This window comes from Cricetulus griseus, chromosome X (assembly GCF_003668045.3).
Source record: "Cricetulus griseus strain 17A/GY chromosome X, alternate assembly CriGri-PICRH-1.0, whole genome shotgun sequence".
NCBI classification, from domain to species: Eukaryota; Metazoa; Chordata; class Mammalia; order Rodentia; family Cricetidae; genus Cricetulus; species Cricetulus griseus.
In genome coordinates this window covers 86,544,786-86,569,892 of record NC_048604.1, presented here as the reverse complement: position 1 = coordinate 86,569,892, position 25,107 = coordinate 86,544,786, and the positions used below count along the sequence as shown (strand labels likewise).

The 25,107-nt window shown below is 35.8% G+C and overlaps 1 protein-coding gene across 1 annotated transcript; it reads left to right on the top strand.

The window, feature by feature from the left end:
• On the top strand, nt 1-24,612 carry LOC113837664 (transmembrane protein 47). Its single transcript, XM_027432772.2, has 3 exons — nt 1-354; nt 13,347-13,487; nt 21,279-24,612. Exons 1-3 carry the CDS (start codon nt 129-131, stop codon nt 21,455-21,457), a joined length of 546 nt encoding a protein of 181 aa, XP_027288573.1. The 5' UTR covers nt 1-128; the 3' UTR covers nt 21,458-24,612.
• Nucleotides 24,613-25,107: the final 495 nt, after the last annotated feature.

The window sequence follows — 25,107 nt, the reverse complement described above, 5'->3', positions numbered from 1 at the left end:
GAGTCCCGAGGGTCGAGTCCCGGGAGCGGTGTCTCAGCGCTCCTGTGGTCTGGAGTTCGGGCTTCGGGCTCTTTGGACCCTCCGGGCGTCTTTGCCTGCATCGGGGAGGGCGGCAGCGGCGCCCAGGCATGGCTTCGGCGGGCAGCGGCATGGAAGAGGTGCGCGTGTCAGTGCTGACCCCGCTCAAGCTGGTCGGGCTCGTGTGCATCTTTCTGGCGCTGTGTCTGGACCTGGGAGCAGTGCTGAGCCCGGCGTGGGTCACAGCGGACCACCAGTACTACCTGTCCCTCTGGGAGTCCTGCAGGAAGCCCGCCAACCTGGACATCTGGCACTGCGAGTCCACACTCGGCAGCGGTGAGGCCCCCGCGCCGCGCCCCTACTGCCCAGTGCTCCCCTGCTGCCACCGCCTCTCCAGTCCACCCCTCCTCCCCGCCCCTCCCTTCCTCTCCTCCCCTCCCCACCCCTCCCCTTCACTCCCCTATTCAGACCCTTGGGCCCCCAGGAAACCCCTGCATGTTCCCCTCTTCTGAAGGAGTCCAGGTCGCCAAGAATCAGAGACCTCCCACGCCCTCTCCTTTTCCCTTGCGGTTCTCTCTGGCTTTGGAGTAACACGTATATGCTATTTTGAGCAATTGTTATCATTGAAGGCGAGAACCATGTGGCTGTGAAGAAAATGCAACGCCTTCCACACCCCCGTTAAAAAAGAAACAGGCAAAACGCCCCAAATTCAAGATGTGTGGGTTCTTCACTCTGTTCTCCTCCTTTCTCAATCCTCTGTCTATGAGCAATTTGCCCAAGTTTTCCTCTCGGCCCACATTTCTTTCTGTTCTATTTCACTTTGTCTGGGTTAACCCGAATGAATTTTCACTTTTTGTACTCCCCCCGTAAATTTTGGGGAAGGATACCCAGAGCCTGGAGAGACTGATGAATTTCCTTTCCTTTTTTGGTGATACCATTGTTGCTTTTGAGTTGCCTTTCTTTCACTCCCACAGTAAGAAACTCCCTTCTTCCTGCCCCTTTCTCCATGAGCTAGTTACTCACAGTTGCCTGGAAAGTTGTGCTTTATTCAGCAGGCGGGGAAAATTGAGTGAAGATGGAAAAAGGGATAGAGTAGGCAGCACCCTCTGTGGTTACTAGATCCAAAGGAACTTTATGGCTTCATTTCCTTCATGATCCTCCAGTTTTGTTTTTGTCTTTTGTTAGCCCCCCCCCGCCCCTTCCCCAGCGTCCCAGTTATTCTTAGTAGGAATTTTCCAACTTCCAGTTTCTTACTGCAAAGTCTGCCATCTCGAATTCCGATTCTTTAGCCGCTGGTGTGGGCAAAGATTAAGGAGTGTGTGTAAAAGGAAGGCTCTACTGATGCTTTTCTGATTGTGTGCGCGCGCGCACGGGCGTGTGCTCGTGTGCTCGCGCGCGCACACACACTCACTCTGACCTGAGAAACTTACTAAATTCGTTTTTGACAGTTTCATGTCTTCTCTGAGACTATTTATGAAGCTCCACTGGAAACATTTCAAGTTCCAATGGAGTTGAAATATCACAAAAGCCCCGAAATCCCGGACTTTTCTTTGTCTTTCTTTCTTTCTTCCTTTCTTTCTTTCTTTTCTTTTCTTTTTTTTTTTTTTTTTTTTTTTTTTTTTTTTTTTTGTTACAAGAGAGATTAGTTCACTTGGTTAAATTCCTTCCAGAAATTTAATTTTGTGTCTACAAGGGCTTTTTCTTTGCTGTTACCTCAGCATTCCTATTGAAGGGTTTCTTTGTTTATTGATTCATAGTGAAGGGGACTGCCTGGCAGCAGGAGGTCAACACTTAGGTCTTTTAATTCTTTCAGGATTAGTTGTATACAACTGAAGACAAAATAAAACGTTAAAATGCCTTTCTTTGGTAACCATGGGATGCAAATAAACTTTGGAAAAGAAATATCTTTTCTTTTCCACCTTCAATAGAGATGGAAATTTATGTAGGAATGCCAGCTTCGGCAGGTCTCCTTAGCAACATGAATCTTTTGCCCCCTTCTCTCTGTCTCCTGAAATAATAGCCCTCTGATTGCACAAAGACTTTTCAGATAGGTTGGAGAAATCAGCTTCAGTTCCCATTTGCTCTTCAGGCTGTTATCCTTTTCTCTTGGCCTGGAATGTGGGGAATGAAGTGAAGGCAGCTCCAGTTTGTTTGCTAATCTTTCCTAATTGCCTGCATATCCATTGATTTCAGCTACAAAGAAGTTTGTAGCTGAACAAAAAAAAGAAAGAAAAGAGAGAGAGAGAGGGAGAGAGAGAGGGAGGGAGGGGGAGGGAGGGAGAGAGACAGAGAGAGAGAGAGGAAAAGAAAGGAAGGAAGGAAGAAAGAAAGAAAGAAAGAAAGAAGATTAAGCAGGACAAAGAAGTAAGGAGATATAAGCTCCATGCAAATCTGGAGTCCATAGGACTGTGTAAGGGGAAAATCAAAGGCAGGGACACTTTCTGACCCTCTGCCCCACCCCCACCTTTATTTTGTCTTCATTCCCCTTAGTTTGGGTTCCTGAAATCCTCTTTAGCTTCATTTTGCTTAAAGAATAGTTTTGTGCCTCCTTAAAGATAACAAGATAGTTTACAAGTAGAGATGATTTTGTTAGAAGTTAGGTGGAACAATTTCTTGACTTTGTGTTGTAGCAGAGAAGTTGTGAAGGGAGGGGGCTAAAATACAGAAAATTGTTGTTCCCATTTAGAAAATGTGCTCTTAAAGATGTTATACACACTTGAATCTTCCATCTACCAGAGTTTGAGACAAAGAGGGACACTAGGATCAGCCTAGGAATGCCTGTTCCAGAGGCTGGCAGCTTATTCAGTCTGTTTGTTGTGCTGAGTAGCAGAGGGATAGAAGGAAAATGTCTGTAGGATTATTTTCAGAGATCCACTTCATTCTCTCTGTAAATACTTTAGGGAAAACAACCAAGGATTGTTTTACTGAAGGTCATTCCCCAGGATCTTCAGGGCTTAATTAAAAATCTTTGTCTTAATTAGAATTAAAACTGCCTTGAAGAGGCAAAGTTTTATTTCAAGAAGGAAAATTTCAGGAACGTTTTCCTTCTGAGGACAGCATTTCCTACTGAGGTGCAGTTTCTACTGAAACTTATTTTAAAATTGCATTTTAATTTTGTTACCAAATATGCCTTGTTTGCTGTTTATAACTGGTTTTATAGTTTTAAACTAGAGCAGAGCCATGCCTCTTGTGTCCTGGTATATTGGAGGTTGCGTCAGCACTTCTATTATGAACCAGTAATCTGGTTGTCACTCAGCTGAATGCTTTTCTCTGGAGTCTCAATTCGTGATGTGGGGGATAGCAGTGGCATTCATCTTTACTTGTAATTTTTCTAGGAAGACAAAAGAGAAAACTGCAAATTGGTTGTCATTGGTAGTGGGTTTGGAGAACTTTGGAATATTCAGTAATCACAAAACTATAGGCCATAAAATTCTTTTCTAATGGCTTTCCCCAGTACTTTTTGGATAATATTTTAATAAGCCTTCAGTGTTATTCAAAATGTTCATAATGTTTTAACTGCGGCTTCCTGTTTAGTTTGGTAATTTTTTCCCCTAGAGTATAGTAGTTAGGTTTTCACAGCCATAGCAATTACAAGAGAATAAAGAATACAAGTTCCCTAAACTCCATATAACAAAGCTTTCTAATTTTAGGATCATTTTCTGTTTCTTTTCAAAACAATTAATTTGTAGTTACTTTGTATGAAGCAGATGGCTTTTTACTGTCTGATTTTTGACGCAGCAAAAAAAGAAAAAAAAAAGAGAGGACATATAAGCAGCCCAATAAACATTCTTCACTGTCAGTGATTTGGAACAGTAAACAAGGGTGTGTTTATCCATTATTTATCAGAAAATTGCTTGATTAAATAGTACAATTTTCAAGGAATATTATTAATATCATCGATACACTCCCCTAAGTATAGCTGCATTTGTAACATGAGTCATTGGTAGTTTTGAAATGGCAGGGCACTCTGTGCTAAAACAGATGAATATTATTTTCAATGGATAGCAGGTTCTTTAATGAGTTCTTTAATGAGTGTGCACATATAGTCCTTGTTTTTAACTTTAGTATAAAATTCCCTTTCAAAGGGAATTTATAAGAAAAGCTATCTTTTGGTGTAGTTTCAGATAAATGGAACTGCCTGAACACCTGCAATTCTTAGAAGACCTAGCTAGCATACAGTGATTCCAAGTTCAGATCCATGTCATCTGTGCATATTTTGAGAAGAAACCTTAACTTGGAAATGTGATTTCATCAGAAACCTCACAATGCGATTTGGTTGAGGAAGGTTTACGTATTCCTTGAGAAGCCTTAACACCGAAGAATGTTTACATAGAGCTAGCTTTGTAACCACTTCAAGTGTACCCTCTCCCAGCTTCTTCTAAAAGAAATTCGAAAAGACAAATGCATTCATGTGTGGAAAGGTACTATTACTAGTTAGCACCCAAACTTTCTTAACTAATAAACTGAAGAAAACCCAGGATGAATTAACTCAAGATCTGTGTGATGATTCCTTCTTTTTAATGTCTTCTTGAATTTCAAATTCCCCAAAGGACAGTTTAATTTGTGGTCAAATAGAATTCTTCTTTGCCTCATAGTCACAGAAAGATTTCAATCCCCAGGGAGTCCCCTTAGTGGAGACTGGCGGCAGCAAACGGGTTTGACAGGAGTGTGAAAACTGGCATTTAAAGCAAAGTCTGGCATTGCAAAACAAGAAAATCACAACATAATTAACAAAACAAAAACTTTTCTGAAGCAAAAGATCTTACCTGTTGACAGGAAATAAACTTCTGGATTTTGTTTATTTCATAATTTATTCATAAGACAGCATAGAGAGTACGAAAATATACCCAGTATTTTTTTGTAAATTTTATTTAAATTAGAAACAATCTTATTTAACATATCAATCCCAGTTCTTTCTCCTTCCCATCCTCCTATGTCCCCCACCAACCGCCCATCCCATCTCCCATCCACAAGGGTATGGCCTTCCATGAGGGATCATCAAGTCATTTGGGGCAGGGTCTAGGCCCTCCTCTGTATGTAGGCTAAGAGAGTAACCCAACATGGGAAATGGGCCCCGGAAGTCCATTCCTGCACTAGTATACCCAGTAGTTTTGGGATCTATTAATGAAAATTTTTGTAGATATTTCAAAATGAGTCTCCAAAATAAGCTTTTGTATGAACTATGCTGTTATAATCTTGTGGTAGGACAAAGTATTATTACAAAGAATAATACATGAGATGTCAGGTTCCTTCTGACCTGAACTCGGCCACTCACCAATCATGCAAGTTCATAAAACATGTTAAGCTTGTCAGATGGCATGCCATAAAGATTAAATATATGAAATATTGTTTTTCTTTAATGTTATGTCTTTAGAAAAGTGTATTCAAAGTGATATTTTTCAGTGGGAGGAATTTTCCTTTTTAAATCGTGAAAAATTTTGTGTTAGTATCAGATTTAAATATTGGTATGAGTTACCTAGCTTGTAGTAAAACCCCTTGTAGGTCATGATCAGAGAACTTATATCTTAGCAGCTACCTTTTTTTAAGGACTTTTAAAGGTCAGATACCTTACTTCTTCCCATTGTCAAAATAATGAGCATGCAATGCTTTTGAGAATACTGTGGCCTTTTGTAAGTTCATCAGGCTCTCAGTTTGTGATAGAGATGAACATTTACTCAATTTACTAGTTATAGGAAACTAACAGCACAAAAAAATCTTGCTGTGGGACACTGAAGGCCATGAATGCAGATAAGCACATAATGAGTCTAACACCACTGATCGATCCAGTTATCTGTGGTTGTAGCTGTATGACCTTTTATGGTCAGGGGCTGAAATATTGGGACCGTGTGATCCTTTTCTACATGCGTTTACTCAAGGGTTTGCCACTTTAGTGGTAGGATTGGAAGGCTTGTCTTCACTGAAACACTGTCCGGAGTACTTGTTTTGTTAGCATGGTGTCTCAAGATAATTAAACTAGGTACCCACAGAGTGAGAATTTGAAGAGAGCTGTCTTCTATGTGAAATATCTAGGAAGTCTTTCAGTGCATTCTACTACTTATACAGAGCTATGTGGTAAGCTCAGGTTTAAGGGAAGATTTGGACTCCACCTCCCAGTGAAGCATACCTTCTGATCCAGTCTATCTGCACATCTATAAAATATTTATTGCCCCTGAAGTATAAAGAGAACCACATACATACCTCTTGCACTTGATTTTTCCAATCCATATGTAAATAATTCATAGCTAGGATACAGTTAGGATAAATTCTTCCCTTAGCAGATACATGGCTTTAATGATTGGTCATTTATAAGAATTTAGAATGTATTTTTTGTGGTGTGAAATGTCCATAAGAATATAATTATAAATATATGTGTGTAGCCAGATAGGCACATACAGTGTTCATCTAAGCAAGGTTGGAACTCATTAGGAATGGTTTAAATAATTCATGCCTAAGGCACTAACACATAAATCTATCACTCTTCAAATTATTAGAACTCTTGAAATTAGAGAAGACTCTTTTGCTCTGAAATATATATGGGATTGGGAGGAAATATGTAAATCCTCAATTTTTCTGTTCTATTGTAATATTTTCAACACAAACCCTCATTTGTAAAATTCCATGCATATACAAGAATTAAGGACATTTGTGGTTTCCCAAAGAATCAACCAGGAAAATATTTTAGGCTTTTTTCAGTATTATTAAATGTTGTGAAATATAAGGTAATGTTTTAAGGAGTCATTTGAGTATAATGCCACAAACTTTGCATTATTTTTTAAAAGTGTATCTTTTATTAGAAAAATGATGTAGCAAAAATAAGAGGTGAAATCTCCTCAATTCCATATTGTTTGTACCAAAACAGGCACTCAACTTAAAATTTAAGTTTTTAACAAGAGAATTTCTTCATGTCATGTTTAAGACTTCTAAACCAATATTCACCAAAACGTTGCCATAGTCTATTGTGAATGAAACCTGGAGACTATTCTTAGCAATACCATGTTATAGAAAGAAAGACTTCTTTCCTTTTTTGTAACCTTCTCACAAAGCCCCAGTAAGTTAACATCATTGACAGTCATCCTAATAGCAAGAGGTATATATGATCTTGATCTAAACTTATGCAGTATGTCTGTGTGCTTGGTTCTGTGCTAGGTGGGGAGAATAAAGGGATGGGTGAAGTAATTGATATGATTTAATTAATGAAATAAGTTTACAACATGCTGAAAATGAAGTAGTAGAAGTTCTCCTTCCCTAAAGGAGTGAAAGAAAGAGCTGTCTGTGTGATTAGCTTACCTCTGTTATTCTCTCATATTTACTAGGTCATTATTTATTATGGGCGGCTTTTTAAAGATCTCCCTTCTATTCTTTGAATGTTATTAGCTGCTCTATACCTGCTTTCCAAGCTTATAGTGGCTATAAGACCACCCACTCGTACTCCCGTAAACCCAGGTTTTTAAATTGCCATCTTGGCTTTTTAGTTTGTTTGCTTTTTTAAATTTTTGTAAGAACAGGAAAGAAACAGCCTTTAGTTAACCATAACCAACACATCTTTATAGAAATCCCTTTTAGTAGTTATTATTGAGCAGTAACAATGCTTTTTAGCTACTAGAATCATCAAATGCCAGTGAAAATTTCCTCATATAGCACACGAAGACGTAGCAGTCATTTGGCATAATGTTGGCTTTCTGTGTAAGTGTTAAAACATGCTTTAATACCAAGGCTCTTTGCTAAGCACTGTATATAACAGTTTTATTTGAGAGGAAACACCATATGTTACAGTACTCAGATTTTAAATTACATTTCCACTGAGGTTTCTAATATACAACTATGTGAAACAGCCAAGAGGTTCCTTTGTTTAAAAAAGGGTTTATTCTTTTAAAGCTAGAAAAAAGCATTGCTAAGGATTTGAACAAAATTATGACAGAACATTGGTAATTCACCTGAGATTTTTCTTTCCTTAAGAATTGACAGTAATAAGTTAGCTTTCTAAGTTGCCATCAACACAATTAAATTCAAAAGTTTTGCTATAAATATGTACCAAAATTAAATAAAATTAGTCAGAAGATCTAGTTGCTGTTTGATAAGAATGAGTGAAGTGCTGAAATTTATTTAAGTAGATCATGAAGAATTTGAGGAAAATTCATGGGGAGTGAGATAAAAATCACCAGTTTTGGTGATTTGAGTTACTTTTGCTTAGGTGATTTGTTTCATTTTAATTAAAATCATTTCTTCTTGGGAGAATTAAAGATGAAAATACAAGTGGCTGCCAGACAAATTTGATTGTGATGATACAAGTTTTAAAAATCCATATTTTAATTTCTAATGAGAACCATAGAAAAAAAGAACAATCCATTAGTACCTTAACATTATATTAATATATTAATATAAACCATATAATACATTTGGAGAAATACTACTCACCCAAATAATGGAACTTGAATTTTAAAATAAAATTCCATTTCTGTTCTTTTTGGTGCTTAATTTTGTGAAAGAAAACTATTTTGGATTAACTATTTTGGATTAAGAGATGTTTCCATAGTAGAACTAATCTCGGCATAAAATCTTTGAATGGAGTTCAACAACTTTATCAAGATTTGGGAAGTTAAGTTTTGGAATAATTTGAGAATGAATGCTTTTTTTAGTGCCTTGACCTTGGCTCAAAGTAGACAACGTATCCTTATTAATATTTTCCTTTCCTGGAAATCATTAATGAGTTTTGACTATGAAATCCCCTGGGAGAAAACAATTCTTCAACTAGGCAGAAGTAACATGGGCAATAGAATTTTCATAATGTACTGGCAACTTCTGACCAATTGCACGTATCACACTGCTAAAAATATGTCAGCACAATTCTGTAGAATACTAATCTATTTATAGACAATGGAGACTGATGCTAGAGAGTAAAAATACCTTGAAAGAGGACTCAGATTTAGTTCCTGACCTGCATGTTAATATTTAACTTAAGGCTGTAATGCAGGGGCTTCCTGATTTTTATCCTGTTACTGTGAAAGGAAATACTTTGTGCATGGACGTTTTTGTTTGTTTACTTTTACTTTTGTTTCTGTTAAGAAAAGTACACAGTTGTCTTAGGCTGTGGCTTCCCTAAGTTCAGCTCCAAAGCCTCTTAGTTTATTTCTTTGTCACTTTTGTCCATATTCTCTTGAGGGAATGTGACACGTACTATGGAAGCCTTGTTTCACTTTGGTTTCTAGTTCCAAAGTAATGTTATCTGCCCATATGAGCTCTCACCAATTTGGTACACTAAGGACATGCAGTATTTTCTGTAGACTGATTACCACCTGTTCTCTCAGGTCTTAGGAAAACAAATTCTGATTTGCAATCAGCTGGCCTAATGTTAAACACAGCACTACAGTGGTAAAATCAGTGTCACATGCCATTGATGTTCAACGGGATTGTTTTTTTGTGTTTACTGTTCTAGTACAGTATCACACCATTGTTTACAGAAATGATTAAAAAGAATACAGAATAGTCTCAGAGTTTTATACTGCAGCTGACTCAGTACCAAGGGGGAATTAAATCAAAGAATGAAGATAAATATAGAAATGAACTGATTTTGAAAACGTAAAGCAAATGACTTTAAAAAAACACCTGAAAATTGCAAATATTATGACAGTTTAATTTGCCTTATACATATGGGATAGGGCATTTTTTTGATATAAACTTTCGGGGAGTGGATAGATGGGAGAGAGCAGGAACTGGGATTTTGTATGTAAAATAAGATTGTTTTTAAATTAAATAAAAAAGATACCAAAACCCCCACTAAGGTAGAAACAAGCACATTCATGACTTTTTAGTGTATTACTCTGAAAATGCTTAGTGTTTTGTATACATTTACGCTAAATCCAGTGTTTAGACTTGTTGAGAAATGTTACAAACCCAAGCCTGGTACTTTAATGAACTAAGTATATATAAATTCTATTTTCTTTTTAAAAATTTCTCCATTTCATAGTGTTGTTTAGAAAGAAAAAAAGAAATGCTACCTGTTTGTCTGTGATTTCAGGATTACCTCTTGGCCTAGCCCTAAGGCTTAAATCATGAATTCTGGGTAGAGACTCTAAGCAGAAGCCCTGTCCATAGCTTCAAAGAGCCAAACAGACTCCTGAAAAGCATACCAAATGTCCTTGATTATAGTAGCTCTTCCTAACCACTGTTTCAGCTTGTGAATTGAGTGTCAACTGTAAAGTTTGGGTCCTAGGCAACCAGCCTGAGTGAATCCTTCCAAGTGGATGTACTGAAAATAACTTAAAACTTGGCATTTTCTACTAAGAATATAGTTTTGGTATGCTATTTCAAGCCCAAGCTTCTGGCCAGCACAGAGACTGTCAAGGCCCATTTCTAGTACCTCCTGGAAAACAAAACAGTTTTTCTGTTTGAGCTATAATTCCGATTGCAGACCAAAGGGAAGTGGGGCAATATTGCAGCAATGATGGTGCTGACTATCCTTGTTGACTTTGAATGTAGAGAGATAGTTTTCTTTAGTAATAAAGCCAGACAAAAAATATATGGCACTTAGTAGAAAACACAGAACTGCTTCTGTTCATATGCTTTTAATGTATTTCCTGGCCTGCAAGATGTTACTTTCTTAATTTCTAGTTTTTTAAATGACTTATTTTCCTGTTTCTACTACTGCATTTTCTATTTCCTGTATGGAAGGAAAAATCATTGTTTGAGAAAATTCATCTTTATATGAAATTATGATCTGTTTTGTTTTTATTTGCAAATTTGGATAAGTATCACTTGGTATTACACATTCCATTGGCATTATTATGTGATTTCAGTTGTTTAATTAGCCTTTGCCTAGAAAAATTGCTTAACATTTGAAAATGAACTAGACCATAGTCTAGGACATAGTAAACACCAGCGTACCCCTCCTTTTTTGTTTTGTGTGTGTGTGTGTGTGTGTGAGAGAGAGAGAGAGAGAGAGAGAGAGAGAGAGAGAGAGAGAGAGAGAGAGAGAGAGAGATTGTGCAAGGTGTGTGCAAGGTGTGTATACATTTTTATGGTCAGTTTGCTTGTGGAGTTAGTTGTCTTTTTCAATCAGATGTATTCCAGTCATTGAACTTAGTTCCTCAAGCCTGGAAAATATGTGCCTTCACTTGCTGAGCTGTCTGAAGGTCTCACAGAAATCATTTTTGTAATTTATTATTGTTAGCATTTGTTCATTTATGTGTCTGTGGCTAGGTTTTTACTGTCTTAGTTAAGCAGTTACAAATCTGAAAGTATTTGGCTTTTTCTCCAAAAAATTTTGCTGAGTTTATTTCTCAGTCTGTCTGTAAAGAATGCAAATAAATGAATGACTTGGGTATTTGAGGCTATGAAAGATAGGCAATACTGGCCAAGATTATTTCTTGTCCTACTTTGAGTTGAAAGTAAAAGTAGTGAAATTTGGTTGCATGAAAGAACTTATCAGGAAAATCAATTTATTATGTTTGTATTGATATTTTTAAGGAAGTAGCTACTTAGTCGTACCTTTATTCAAAGAAAGCTAAGATTTCTTTTAAAGTGATACATTTTCCATAGTGTAGCTGCTTAAATGCCAGGTTTTTCACTGCTCTGTAAATGCACATAGATGGATTTTACTCTTTTCTTTGTTCCCTATTAGTTGCTTTGTTGTAATCATACTGAATTTTTTTTTTCAATTCACAAATTTCACCTTAGGAGTTTCCAATGTCAGATAACATACCAGGCATAAACTTTTTGAAAGTAGTTTAGAGGTTTCCAAGTACAAGCATTATTTGTCTTTTTAATTCAAAGCTATGTGCTATTATGGAATAAAAACGTCGTTATATGGCTATCCTTTTAACTTCTGGTTGACAGACATATAACACTTTTTGTTTGAAGTTATATGGCTTTGTTACAAATAGATGCATTAAAAATGCTCTGTACTTTCTTGTTATTTATGTTTATATTTTAAGATGTGTGGATATGTTTTATGTATTTGTTTCCTGATTGTTGTGCAGGTTCTAGTTGAAAATCAGTGAAACATCCAGAACTTTTTTGGAGGCAAGGATGTGAAAGAGTTTTCAAATATAAATACAAAAATAACATCTTAAGGTTTACCTGCTAACCCGTTCTCATACTTCAGAATACAAGAAGCTTTTTAGAAGGAGATAATTTCAGAGGGACTCATCAAAGTGTCATGGATTATGGACTCTGAGTAAAATGCATTGCAGTTTAACATTAGATTAAATTTTATTTCCATTTCCTGTGCATATATTAAACTGAGGAGCAGAAGAGGCATCCTGGGAATTTCCTTCAAAGTACCACCACTGTAGTGTGTCAATCCCTATAGTATTCCTTATGTTATGCTTCCTGATCTATGTGTACTTTATAATAATTTCATCTTCCTTTTCTTTACTGGAAAATTGAAAATCTTTCTCTCATACCATTGCTACATCCTTACAAGAATAAAATTGTCGTCAATGAGATTTAGCTTTTAACTGAATCAGAGGCAGGGCAATCGGTCATTATAGCTTTCCTTGTTCTTGATAAAAGAAAGGGGCTGAGCAATTAGAGTCTAGTCTGCCTCCCTGAAATTCTTTACTTTAGAAACCATTTTGGTAAGGGTGACTAAAGCAGTCAGAAACACATGAAATGCAATAAATAAAGCACTAACTAACGTTCCTGATAGGAATTAACCAGGGAATTTTTTTTAGCAATGAGGGATAGCAAATTAAAACTTGGAGTTTTTATGAGGCTAAGGAAGGCTTTCCAAGAAGGAAAGGAATTTTAAAATTATGTTTTGTTGTCACATATAATAATGAGATGATCATTACATGCTTAAAAGAAAGAAGCAAAATAGTTCATATCATTTATTAACAGAGCAAAATAAATTGGTCATGGCACTGGATCTTGTCATTAGTCCAAGTGTTGACGGGGAAAGGGCACAAGGGGGGAGTTTCTTGCTGATGAAAGTATCTAAAATCTATATCTGAATGGAAATTTTATGCTTATCCTTATTTTCTATAGTTAAGAATTGTGAACTTGTTAATTCAATAAATATTTAAATCTTAATATTGAAAATAAGTAGGTCATAGTGAGGGATGCTCAATTTAACATTAGTGGAGCCCATGTAAGAAGTGTGGCAAACCTCTGCCCTAAAAACTCTGCTGAGTTAGCAGAGGAACCATTTCTGAATAAGGACATTAATATTAATTTTTGTTGCAAAACATTTGAAACCCCAAAAGATGCTTAGCATGCAGTAAAATCACTTTCATTGAGCTGCATGAAAGTGAAAGGTGCTGAACAGATCTCTGTTGATTCTTTGTAGCCTTATTGCCTTGCTTTTCTTTTCTTTTTATTTTACTTTCCAGATTGGCAGATTGCTACTCTGGCTTTACTCCTTGGTGGTGCTGCCATCATTCTCATTGCCTTCCTGGTGGGTTTGATTTCCATCTGCGTGGGATCTCGAAGGCGCTTCTACAGACCTGTTGCTGTCATGCTTTTTGCAGCAGGTAAATATATTCATTATATTCAAACCAGCATTAAAGATTCATGAACCTTTCTACCATTCTCCCTTCTCATGAATCAGTATGTGTTTGCTACTTGCATAAAAATTGAGAGGCATTTGTTACATTTTAAGGTAAATTGGCTAAAGGAGTTTCATATTATCAGTTTTCAGCATGTTAAGCATGTCACATAACAGTGGCAACTTCTAAACTTCTTGCTAAAGCATGAATAAATAAACTTCTGGGGCTGGAGATACAACTCAGTATTACAGTGCTTTCTTAGCATGACTTGAGGCTATAGGACCCAGAGTTTAGGTTCAATTCATAGCACTGCCAAAATAAAAACCCCAAATTCCCCCCCCCGAAAAAAACCTACACAGGGCTGCTAGAAATTGTCTCAGAAGTGTTTATCAAATCTTTGTCCTTTGCTATTTTTATTTTAATCATCCAGACTCCCCTAACCTGAACCCGAGCCTCCTTTGTGAATTTAGGACACTAACAATATCTTTAAAAAAATCTGGCATGAAACAAGAAAAGGGAATTTCTTAAAAATATACTCCTTTGTAAAATAATGGGAAAATCATGACAGTTAATGTGAACCATCAAAGAAGTTAATTATATGAGGGCAGTTGGATGTCTATTAATTTGACAGCCATTATTCTGTGAAGCACATTTTAAATTGAAATATCAAACAAGGTAAACAAAAGACCACAGCTGTGTTTAAGAAGAAAATGTGTGTGTGTGTGTGTGTGTGTGTGTGTGTGTGTGTGTGTGTGTGTGTGTGTGTGTGTCTATGTGTGAATGGTGGGAGATTGGGGGTTGGCTCATGGTCTTAAGGATTGTTACAAGCCCAGTTCATTATATGATACAAGTTTTGATTTTCAGTTTTAAGAATATCCTTGAATATATTATTCATTTTGACTTTTAACTGAAATATTCCTGTGGTATCTTCAAATTTCCCTGTCAGTCATATCTTATTTGAAGCCTACAAAATAAGCCCCTGTGACTGTCAATAATGAAAATACTGACAGAACCATCTAGGCTCTTGGAGGGTGTTTTCAAAGCTGTTTAAAACTGGAATAGATCAAATTTCTCAGGATTTAAAGGGTAGTGTGAGCTAAAACTACAAAAACCTAAAGTGTTCTACTGCCCCCTGCTGCTTGTGTTCCTCTTATCAAAAATAAGACTGATCAGAATGTAGGCATAAAGTCCAAGCCAGGCAGTGGTGGTAGAGGCCTTTAATCCCAGAACTCAGGAGCCAGAAGGCAGCTACCTGAGTTTGAGGTCAGCCTGGTCTACAGAGCGAGTTCAAGGATAGCCAGAAAAACATGTCTCAAAAGTCCAAAAAACAAACCAAAAAAATTAATGAATAAAATAAATAAACCAAAAACAATCCAAAGGGCTGAAATGAAATTTAGAAATATGTCTAATTTACTTGCTTAAATGATCTATTTAAGGTCAAGTAATGCCTGGCATACCTGGGACTACAAGACAATAAATCATAAAAATGTGGATGTCGGATATGGAATAAAAATTGTATTAAGATGTCTGTAACACTGGTCAAAGTATTACCACAAAACATTTTTAGCCTAAATTGGGGACAATATAGTACTAAATAAAAAACACCTTTGGTAGTCATCACTATTTGCTAGCATATTTCTTGTTTCATTGATTTACCAGTGGCTCTTTGTCTGTTTTAGAATGAACAAATGTAGATGCTTTAACTGAAGTGTGCATTTGTCTTTTAAGCTTAGACCTAAGAGCAGAGCAATGAGATAAAAGTTGAATTCTTTCTGATAAACTGCACTTTATGATATGAGAGACTTTAAAACTGGGATTGTTACAAGCCATTTTTACAGTAATAGACATTTCTTATTGTAGGATGGCATAGAGTTATTCTACTTATTTTTTACTATCCCATGTCACTGTGAACACTTAGCTCTTTTTCCATTTAGCCTTTGACTCACTGCATCATGCCAAGTGAAAACTCTGTAAAGAAGTCCATTGCTAACACCGTATAGACATTTGTAGAAAATCAACTAGGAGTTGCCTTTTTTCTCCTTCAAATATATTTTTCCAAGAATAGAAACATTGGTGAAAATAAGTACTGGTTATAAAACAATATATTGGTAAAGATTTGGCCAGAATAAGGTTTTTGATTTAGCTTTAGAGATCACATCTTAGTAAATGATAAACTAATGAAAGGAAACCCTGCAAAAAGGTACATATAGTGTTACTCCATGCATCGAGCCCTACAATGAGCTCTATACTGATTACTATAATGTAAAAATGGTCATACCCTCATATTTAATTATTCTCTTTTTCTTTTGGCATTGGTTATCGAAACTTGTTTTGAAATAACCAATAGTTTAATGTTGGCTTTTCATATAAACAAGATTGATCATATTGTTTACTTGTAAAATACTATGGAAAGCAAATAAATCATTACATTTGTTTGATTTTTAAAAACTGCGTTGATTGCCCATAGTAATCAATTATTAATTTGGATTTTCAATTGAAAAACTTGGAAAGTCTACATAATTGAAACTAAATATATTGAAGCAGTTGGCTTACCTTGCTTGGAATTCATTTCAGTGACCTTATAAATGCATATCTATATCTAAGAGCATTTCCTTTCAGTTTGTGTTGGCATTTATGAAAATAGTAATAATTTCTTTTAACAAAATGTTTTCCTCTACAAATATCAACAAGCTGTTTGCCACCAACCAATGCCTGTGTCTGCTCATATAGAGAATGATATATATGAAAAGAAACATTTCTTTTCTTTTGCTGAGATGGGCAATACCTGTATTAAAAACAGACATACCACTTCCATTTAGAAAGCATTCTACATACTTCTATACCAGGAATTCATGGATACTCAAAAATAGTTTGTAAACAGTGGGAAGTGATGCCCAGCTATCAAACTACTGTATTGGAGAGCCATGGTTTCAATTGAGAGAATCAATCTGACATAAAAGACTAAGATTCCTGAATTATCTTACAGGTTACCTATCATATCCAAAATAGCTAGCAGAATCATCTTGATTTTGAATTTACGTAACAACTGTATTGCAGGTGGGTCTGTCTTGCAAATGCAGTTTCAGGAATTATACTTAAAGGAAGTCAGAAGCTTTATATGTCATAAAGTCCACAAACTGACTTGTACTACATAATTGACATGAATGTTTTGAATGTTTTAATTGACAAACACCTGTTTAAAATGGGAAGCCAGATATTGTGTTTCATGCCTGTAATTTCAGTACTTAGGAGAAAGAGGTATGAGGTGGGAGGATTGATACAACTTCAAGACCAATTTGGCCTACATATGGAGTTCTAGGTCAGCTACGGCATACTTCATAGACGGACTTTATCTAAAATCTAAGCAAGCAGATAAAACAAAAGACAATACACACAGAAATTAGTATCTTGAAGCTCCTCTCATGTTTCTAGCCATACAATTACATATTCATGATTTTCATTGTATCTTTTGAAAAATAAGGAAGTAAATTGCAGATTTTCTTCCAATTCTGAAATGCTTCACAACTTTCCAAGTGCTGTATCTGATGAAGGGCAAAGCATTACCACAATGACCATTAAATTTATATTATATTTCATTGATTGGTGGTGAGATAAAAATATGGCATGGTGTCATTGTGTTATACTGCAAACTTTGGTCTGCCCCTTGCAGAAATTTCTTTTAAGTAAGGAGACATTTGTCTTTTACTATATTATCGTAATAAATGAAGAAAACATTCAATTGCCATTCTAGGTTTATATTTTCTCAGTTTTTCTATTGCATGCAATTTTCTCTGTGGTTCTGGAAAGGATAACAGAATTCATAGGGATAAATCATTTTAGGGTAAATTTTCATCTTGTTTTAACACAAGAAAGGTCTAAGCAAGTTATTCAAGAAAGCTTGCCACAGAACCCTTAATGGATGTGTATACCCACTTGCCCTCTAACAGGAACTTATGTCATTACATTATACCATGGAGGTTCAGATTTTTGCTAAATAAAACATATTGAAATGAATCTTTAAAACAGCCTAGGTTAACACATTAGCCTAGGGACTGGCTGGTTGCTTTTTTAATTAATTCCAGTTGGTTATGATTTCTTTGCCCACATTTCTCTAGCAGCTGCCTTTCTCTTAGATTGAAATCCAAAACACTAACTGTGGTCTTCAGGTTGAGACCTGACCAGGAACTGATGCTTGATGGTTTTGTATTGGGTTTTGTTTGCTTTCTTTGTTTTGGTTTATACCCTCTTTGCTGTGTGAACTAGGACCACAGTATTGACATCTTCCTTATTCCAGAGGTACATTTCTTCTCAGGAATTTAATACTGCCTGTTCCTTGGACATTTAATTCCTGATATGTTGACTTATAACTCCATTAAGGACTCATATCTATGCTCCTGTTTGTCACCTTCCCAGAAGAATCTGATTCCTTAGTTAATATAAAAAGCAGCTCTCACCTCTTTTTTCTGGTTCTTCTTGGATCTTAGTAGTACTTGGTTTTGTATACAGAGTAGATTAATATGTTTATTGATTGTTAACAAGGGAAACAAAGCTGCTATTTTCATGTATGAAGGCAGTCCATCAGTAAATGCGTACAAACTAAAACTATAGCCACTGTAGTAAATACTTGTGATCCCAGCCAGTACTGGGGAGGCTGAGGCAAGAGAATCATGTGGTAAAGGCCAGACTGGGCTACACAGCAACAATTTTCCTCAAAAGCCATCAATAATGCTTTAGATTGTATAACTCAGAAGCATTCAAATATTCATTGAATGGATTAATTTATCAGATAAATTAAATGATATATGCAATTTACATCACTATTTCAATTGTATACTGGATACCTTAGGCATGATTTAGTGATGAAAGTAAAAAAAAAAAATCTAAGAAGACAAGCCTTTAAAAGGGGGAGAAAACCTTGCTCAGTACCTAATGTTTGGTTTTTTACATGGGTGTAGTAATTGATTCTTTAATATTACAACATTTAAACAGGAGAGTTTCCTTTCCTCCACTAAGTCAGAGAGCCAAACATTTTATCCAACTTTTTTTATTTGAATTAGAAGCAGGATTGTTTTACATGACAATCCCATTTCCCTTCTCCCACCCCTCCTCCCCTACCCGCCCTCCCAACTAAAACCTTAGCTGTCACATATCTTTTCTGCTCAGCCTGAATGGTGAGGCCTTCCATAGGGTATCATCAGAGTACTTCGTTTCCTTTGGGATACGGCCTAGGCCCACCCCCGTGTGCCTTGGCTCAGGGAGTATTCCTCTATATGTACTGGGCTCCCAAAGTCCACACCTATGCTAGGGATAAATATTGGGCTTCTACAGGAGTTCCCATAGATTTCTGAGGTTTCCTCACAGAAACCCATGTTCCTTGGGTCTGGATCAGTCCCATGCTGGTATTCCAGCTATCAGACTGCAGAGCAAGAATTCCCAGATGTTCAGGTCAGCTGTTTCTGTGGGGTTTACCACCCTGGTCTGGACCTCTGTGCTCTTCACTGGTCCTTCTCTGCATCTGGGTTCCAGTTCAAATCGGTGATTAGTTATGGGTGTCTGCTTCTACTTCCACCAGCTGCTGGATGAAGGCATATAAGTCAGTCATCAATCTCATAATCAGGGGAGGGCATTTAAGGAAGCCTTTCCTCCATTGCTGAGATAGTTAGCTGGTGTCATCTTTGTAGATCTCCAGACTAGAGCCAAACATTTTTTATTAGTGTACATTGTACTACTTACTGGTTAGAAATAGATGAAATGAGGTTATATAATTCTGCTATTGGCAGAGGCTTTACGATCTAAAACTTTAGACCAAAAAGAAGGTGTGGTTTCTATTTTCAGTGTCAAGTGATTCTCCTTTTTCCTGTTTATCTACTCTCAGTAGTGATGCAGAAGAATGGAAGTCAGATGTAAGCCTAGAATAGAACTGAACTAGCAGGCAGCCACATTTGGAATTCTATCTGGATCCAGATAAAGTATTTGCTCTCTATGGTCATTCTTAAAGAAAGTTGTATTTTTGAGGAACCATGTGCTACTTTATCAGTTTTATGACACAGAAGATGACTGACATGTAGACTTGATAGGAGGGTTAATCATATTGGCAATATGATCCTTTACAGATGCTGAGAGCAAGTGAGGATAGAACTTAAAGTCTGAAATCCCTTTGTGCTTTTTAAGTTAATTAAAATATCAAAACTATATACATATACTATAGTATATACCAAGGTTTTTATTTGTTTACATTTTTGTTCCTGAATTGCTGGAATTTATAATATTTTTCATACGAACTAAGCAATAATCACTTTTAACAAAAATTTTGTTCCATATGTTAGAGCTATCTTTAATTTTTTCAAATGTCCAGAAAACAAATGCTTTTTACAGTAGGATATTAGGGTTTATTGTAACTACAGATCTGCCATTATGGTGTGAGCCGCGTATAACCGAATGAGCATGACTGAATAAGGTTTAAACCTCTTTTTTGTATATTTCTACCTAGATTTTAAGTGGAAAAATCACTTTTTTTGAGTGTTAAAGCTGCCATAGTAGGCAAATGTGGCAAATTTAGCCCCACACATTCTAATCAAATTAATTTAAATAAAACAGAAATTATATAATAGTTGATCCAATAGGAAGTTATGAATTTTAAATGGGTGACTTCATCTCCTGTGTAATCCAATGTAGTGACTTTCATATAAAAATACCCACAGGATCCATGGTACTTTAATTTTAGATACTTAAAACAAGCCTTTCCCTTCCTTCCCTTTCTGATTAGTTTTTTTTTTTAATTTTATTAAACATGACTCATCACAATTCCCCTTCATTCCTGAGTTAGAACCAAGAGGTAACTAGGAACTAATGTCTAAATTTTGACTCTACCATAGTAGTCTTCTTGGCCTACCCTTTTCTGGATCATTATTCCTCTTTCCTTCATTGGGTTAATTCTTTTTTGGAAGCTAGTGGGAAATATATATGCAAATATGTTTAAGATCTAATAGAAAGAGTATAATTATTTGTGGCTTCCTGACAAAGATGACTTCTGAGTGTCTTTTAAAGACAAGAGGTGTGGACTGTGTGAGAGTAGAAAAGGTGAAAGTTTATAATTAGAGTAATAGAAGCCAAAACATCACAATAAGTCTCCCTGGAATATTAGGCTTAATCAGATGGTTGTGAACAAAGGTACATCTTACAAGAAAGGTTGCCCAGAATAATTACTAAAATGGTGAATTCTTTAGTTCCTTAAATATAAAAATAGAAATAATGAGGGTATATGTCTGCATTGTTGCCACTATTGTTAGCTCTTTATAGATTTTCTATGAAACAGTTTAGTATAAATAGTGCTGCTACTTGTCATTAGTGATAATTGTTCATGTATTTGCAAGACAAGAATCACTACTTTGTATATTCATGAATTATTATGTTTTACTAATTTCATTAATTGCTAATAGCAACTCACCAGTTATTAACAAGGAAAAGTTTACAATATTGTTAGAGTAGCTAAGCAAAAGAAAGAAAAAAGTTGTTAGTATTTTAACAAATAATGTTTAGAATTAGCAATGCTTTAATTTTTTATTGTTAGGTATATAAATGTCTTTTAAGCCTCTTTTATATATATCTATACCTAGATTTCAAGTGGAAAATATCACATTTCTGAGTGTTAAAGCTGCCATAGTAGGCAAATATGGCAAAGTTTATTTTATTAAAAATTATTCATGAATTTGTATTTACATGCTGTTTTATTTGCTATAAATAACATCATAATTTTGTTTGCTTTTTTTTTTTCAGTTGTTCTGCAGGTCTGCAGCCTGGTCCTTTACCCAATCAAGTTCATTGAAACTGTGAGCTTGAAAATTTACCACGAGTTCAATTGGGGTTATGGCCTGGCCTGGGGTGCAACTATATTTTCATTTGGGGGTGCCATCCTATATTGCCTGAACCCTAAGAACTATGAAGACTACTACTAAAACCAAGTCTCAATACACACATACGCACGTGCGCACGCATGCGGGCGCACACACACACACACACACACACACACACACACACACACACACACACACACACAGAAACCAATCATCCAACAAAAGAGATTTATGTCGGCATCTTTTCTAACACTGTTTTCTAAAACACTAGTGGAGCATCAAGCAGTTTGCTAAGTTGATTTAATGTCCTTTGCCTTTTGGCCATCAACATCATAACTGCACAAATAAAGATGCTGATTAGATGTAGGCACATGCTTCAAACTACCAATATGCTCATGCCATTTTTCTTATCAAGTAAAGGGTCTGTATGATAGCAACCATTGTAAGAAACTCGTTGGAATGAAATTTGTCAGAATCTCTTATTGACTGCAGGGGAGCAGCTGGCATAGGAAACATTTAAAAGTTCCTTTGCCCTGGCAGAAATTCTACTGTTGGAGCCCATATCACCTGTGTATACCACACAGTGACTACATGGGTTATTGGTTACTTGCTTGAGTGAGCTTTTTAAAGCAAAACTGCCTTTTGGCCATCAAATGATAATCAAAGACATAACTGGTAATTCTACCTTTAGGGATGTTTTTGTAAATGGCAAGCTATAGTTTGCCAATAAGGAAGTCTAAGTTTGGAGATATGTTTTTCATTATGTAGTACTGAAATTGTGCCTCTTTCTCCTCCAGAATGGGGCAAAATGAGAGCATCTGTATTCCCCAGGGCAATCAGGAAGAAATGTACAGGGGTTGCTTTTGTACCCTTTAAATCATTTACCTAAATTTGCAGCAAACAATTGTGCATATGTAACAAGCTTATTTTTCTAGACTGTGAGCCATTAGTATAAATGGTAATAAGTTTATTAATCCTCCACATACATGTTCCTATCATGCATATAATCAATACTTGCTCTAGTGAAGATATTTGAACACTAACCTTGTGTGCATTAAGAGGCTTAGATCAGTATTCACAGTTATTTACCATACAAAAGTTCATATACCTTAAAGGTTTTGCTCTATGTTCTCCATTGAATCACTGGAAAGTGTTAATAGAATTGCCTAAGAAGAAAAATTGAAATGCTGTTAATCTGAAATTTAATGATTCTTTTATAAGCACTGTAGTTTAAAAGAAAGTAGGAATTAGGATGATCACTTTGTGTAAAATTCATTAAAATACAAGGCTGCTATTTTTGGAAGTATTTTAAATGTCTTCATTTTAAAAGAACACAATAGTGATAGATTTCTATAAATGTCTAATGTCTCTGTAGATGTGTAGAATGTATGCAATTGTCACCTGGTCCTCTGAAGTTAACTGATGGGCTAACTGATTTGTGCACACAAGTATGATGAATTTATGTTAGGGAAATCATTCACTGATTCTACCAAGGGAAGAAAATATCAACATTAGGGAAAAAGTTTGCAATTAATTTCCTACTGCAAACTTGTGTTCATTCCGTTTATTATACAAATCTGGGTAGTTTAAGTGTAAACCTATTTTTATATAAAATATACAATTCTGATATGAAAGTTATAAATGATTATTTTTGTTAACAGAGACACTAAAACAAGTATGCTCTCTTGTGACCCTCATGAAGAAAGAAGCATTGGGGACAAAAACTTTAAAATGTACCTATTTGCTAATATATTATATAATCCAATAAGAGCAGGACAATAGATTTCAAAAATTTGCTTTACCTCCCAGAGCAGACTTCTGCTTTCAGCTTAAGAAGGTTACCAGAAACAATAGTCTTTCCCTGCCCCCAAAGGACTTTATTCAAATGCCAAAATCAATTGTGAAGTTTGTGTGGAATCAGAAAGTAAATATGAATACCTTAGTCATAGGTATTTTAGTAGTGATAAACAAAAGTTATTAAATGCATCATAGAGATCAAACTTTATGAAAGTGTGTAATTCAATCAAGCATCATAAGGAAATGAATGGAAAATTTCCAGATGGCTATTAGTGTTGTAGAATATTTTGAAATAGCTTTCTTAAATTCATAAAATCTGGGGCAGACTCTTATAAAGTTCCTTGCATATTGTCAGAACAGTATGAGGAATATGATATTTGGATAGGGATTTCAACTACTGACCATGGTCTGTTTTGAGATGATCTCTTTATTCTTGAATAATGGAAGATCAGTACTATGGTGCTGGCACCAATGAGGCTTGTTAGAGGATACAGTGTGCAGTCGGATGAGTGTCATATTTAGAGTATTATTGAAGTGTCATTCTCTGTCCACATGACAAGCCAAAAGGTGACAGAATATGTTACAGGTTGAAGCACACATATTTGTACTCTACTGAAAAGTAGATTTCTTCTTTAATTTTAACGAGCCCTACACAATATTTTTACCATGACTAGTATTTGGAACTTTTTCATTGCTAGCAAAGCTTAGCAGAAAATTGTTTTTCATCCAAAGCAGTATTGTGTCTATCAGAATAAACACAAGTGACAATTTCAGCTATAGTAGCATCATGTCTTTGTAGCTTTAGGTTTGTTTGGTATTTTCTTAAGCAGAATTGTTAATCAGAACCCATGGTTTATCTTAGAAAGATAATATACAGAGACAGAGAGAGAGAGAGAGATATCATAAAAGTATTCAGCAGGGCTAGTTATTCAGATTTCTTGCACAAGTATTTAGCTTTTTGTAAGGTCAACATGTAAATTTTAAAGACAAATATAGAGAGACTTATGTGTTTGAAATATAAATGATATATATGGATTAGCATGTACCTGTATATTATTAAACATGCAGTAAACTGACTGGTGAGTGTCTAATTGTATTGCTAGCAATGTAATTTATTCAGACTGTATTTTTGTACAGAGCAGTGCACACTAACCTATGCCTCTGTGTCCTCCTTAATGCCTAAAACTGTGCCTAGAAATTTCATCTGTCTTACAGAAAATAAAATGTACTCCATGCTGTTTTATGCTATTAGTTCCTCTCCTACTAGTCTGTATTTATTATTTTTAAATATCTGACATGTTTACTACATAAATATGACTTTATGGTATTCTGGTTCCTTTTTTGTTTTGTTAACAGTCATCTGGTGAAACCTTTTTTTCACTCCAGTGATTCTTGAATGTGCAGTCCCATGATCATTTCTTCATTTCATGATTTTTGTAGTTGACCTGAAGTTATCTATGTGGAAGAAATAAAAATAAAAGTGGTTTCACTGATAATGCTCTCATTCAATGTCTTCTCTTCTCTGTCAACCCTGTAGACAAAACTTCTAAATTGCATATCTTTGGTTCATTTTGTACTTTAAAATAAACAGAAAACCCAGCATAATATGATACATTTATAGTTTTGTTTTAAAATCATTAGTGTATATTTGTTGTATAAGGCAAATGATTTTACAGTGATGTTTTTATGAAAGGGTATCACTTTTCCTGTATCTTCACCTTTCTTTCTCCTATGTTATGATCCACTGCCTATTCCTAAATGAAATTTTCTTTTGATTTCATGGTGTGTGTGTGTGTGTGTGTGTGTGTGTGTGTGTGTGTGTGTGTGTGTGTGTGTACATGTGTGTGTATGTTTTCTTTTTTCCTGTGCAGTGGATGGATCCTGGGGTATCTACACATGCTGGATAAGCATGCTACTACTGACTTACACCCTCAGCACAAAAATAACATTATAGC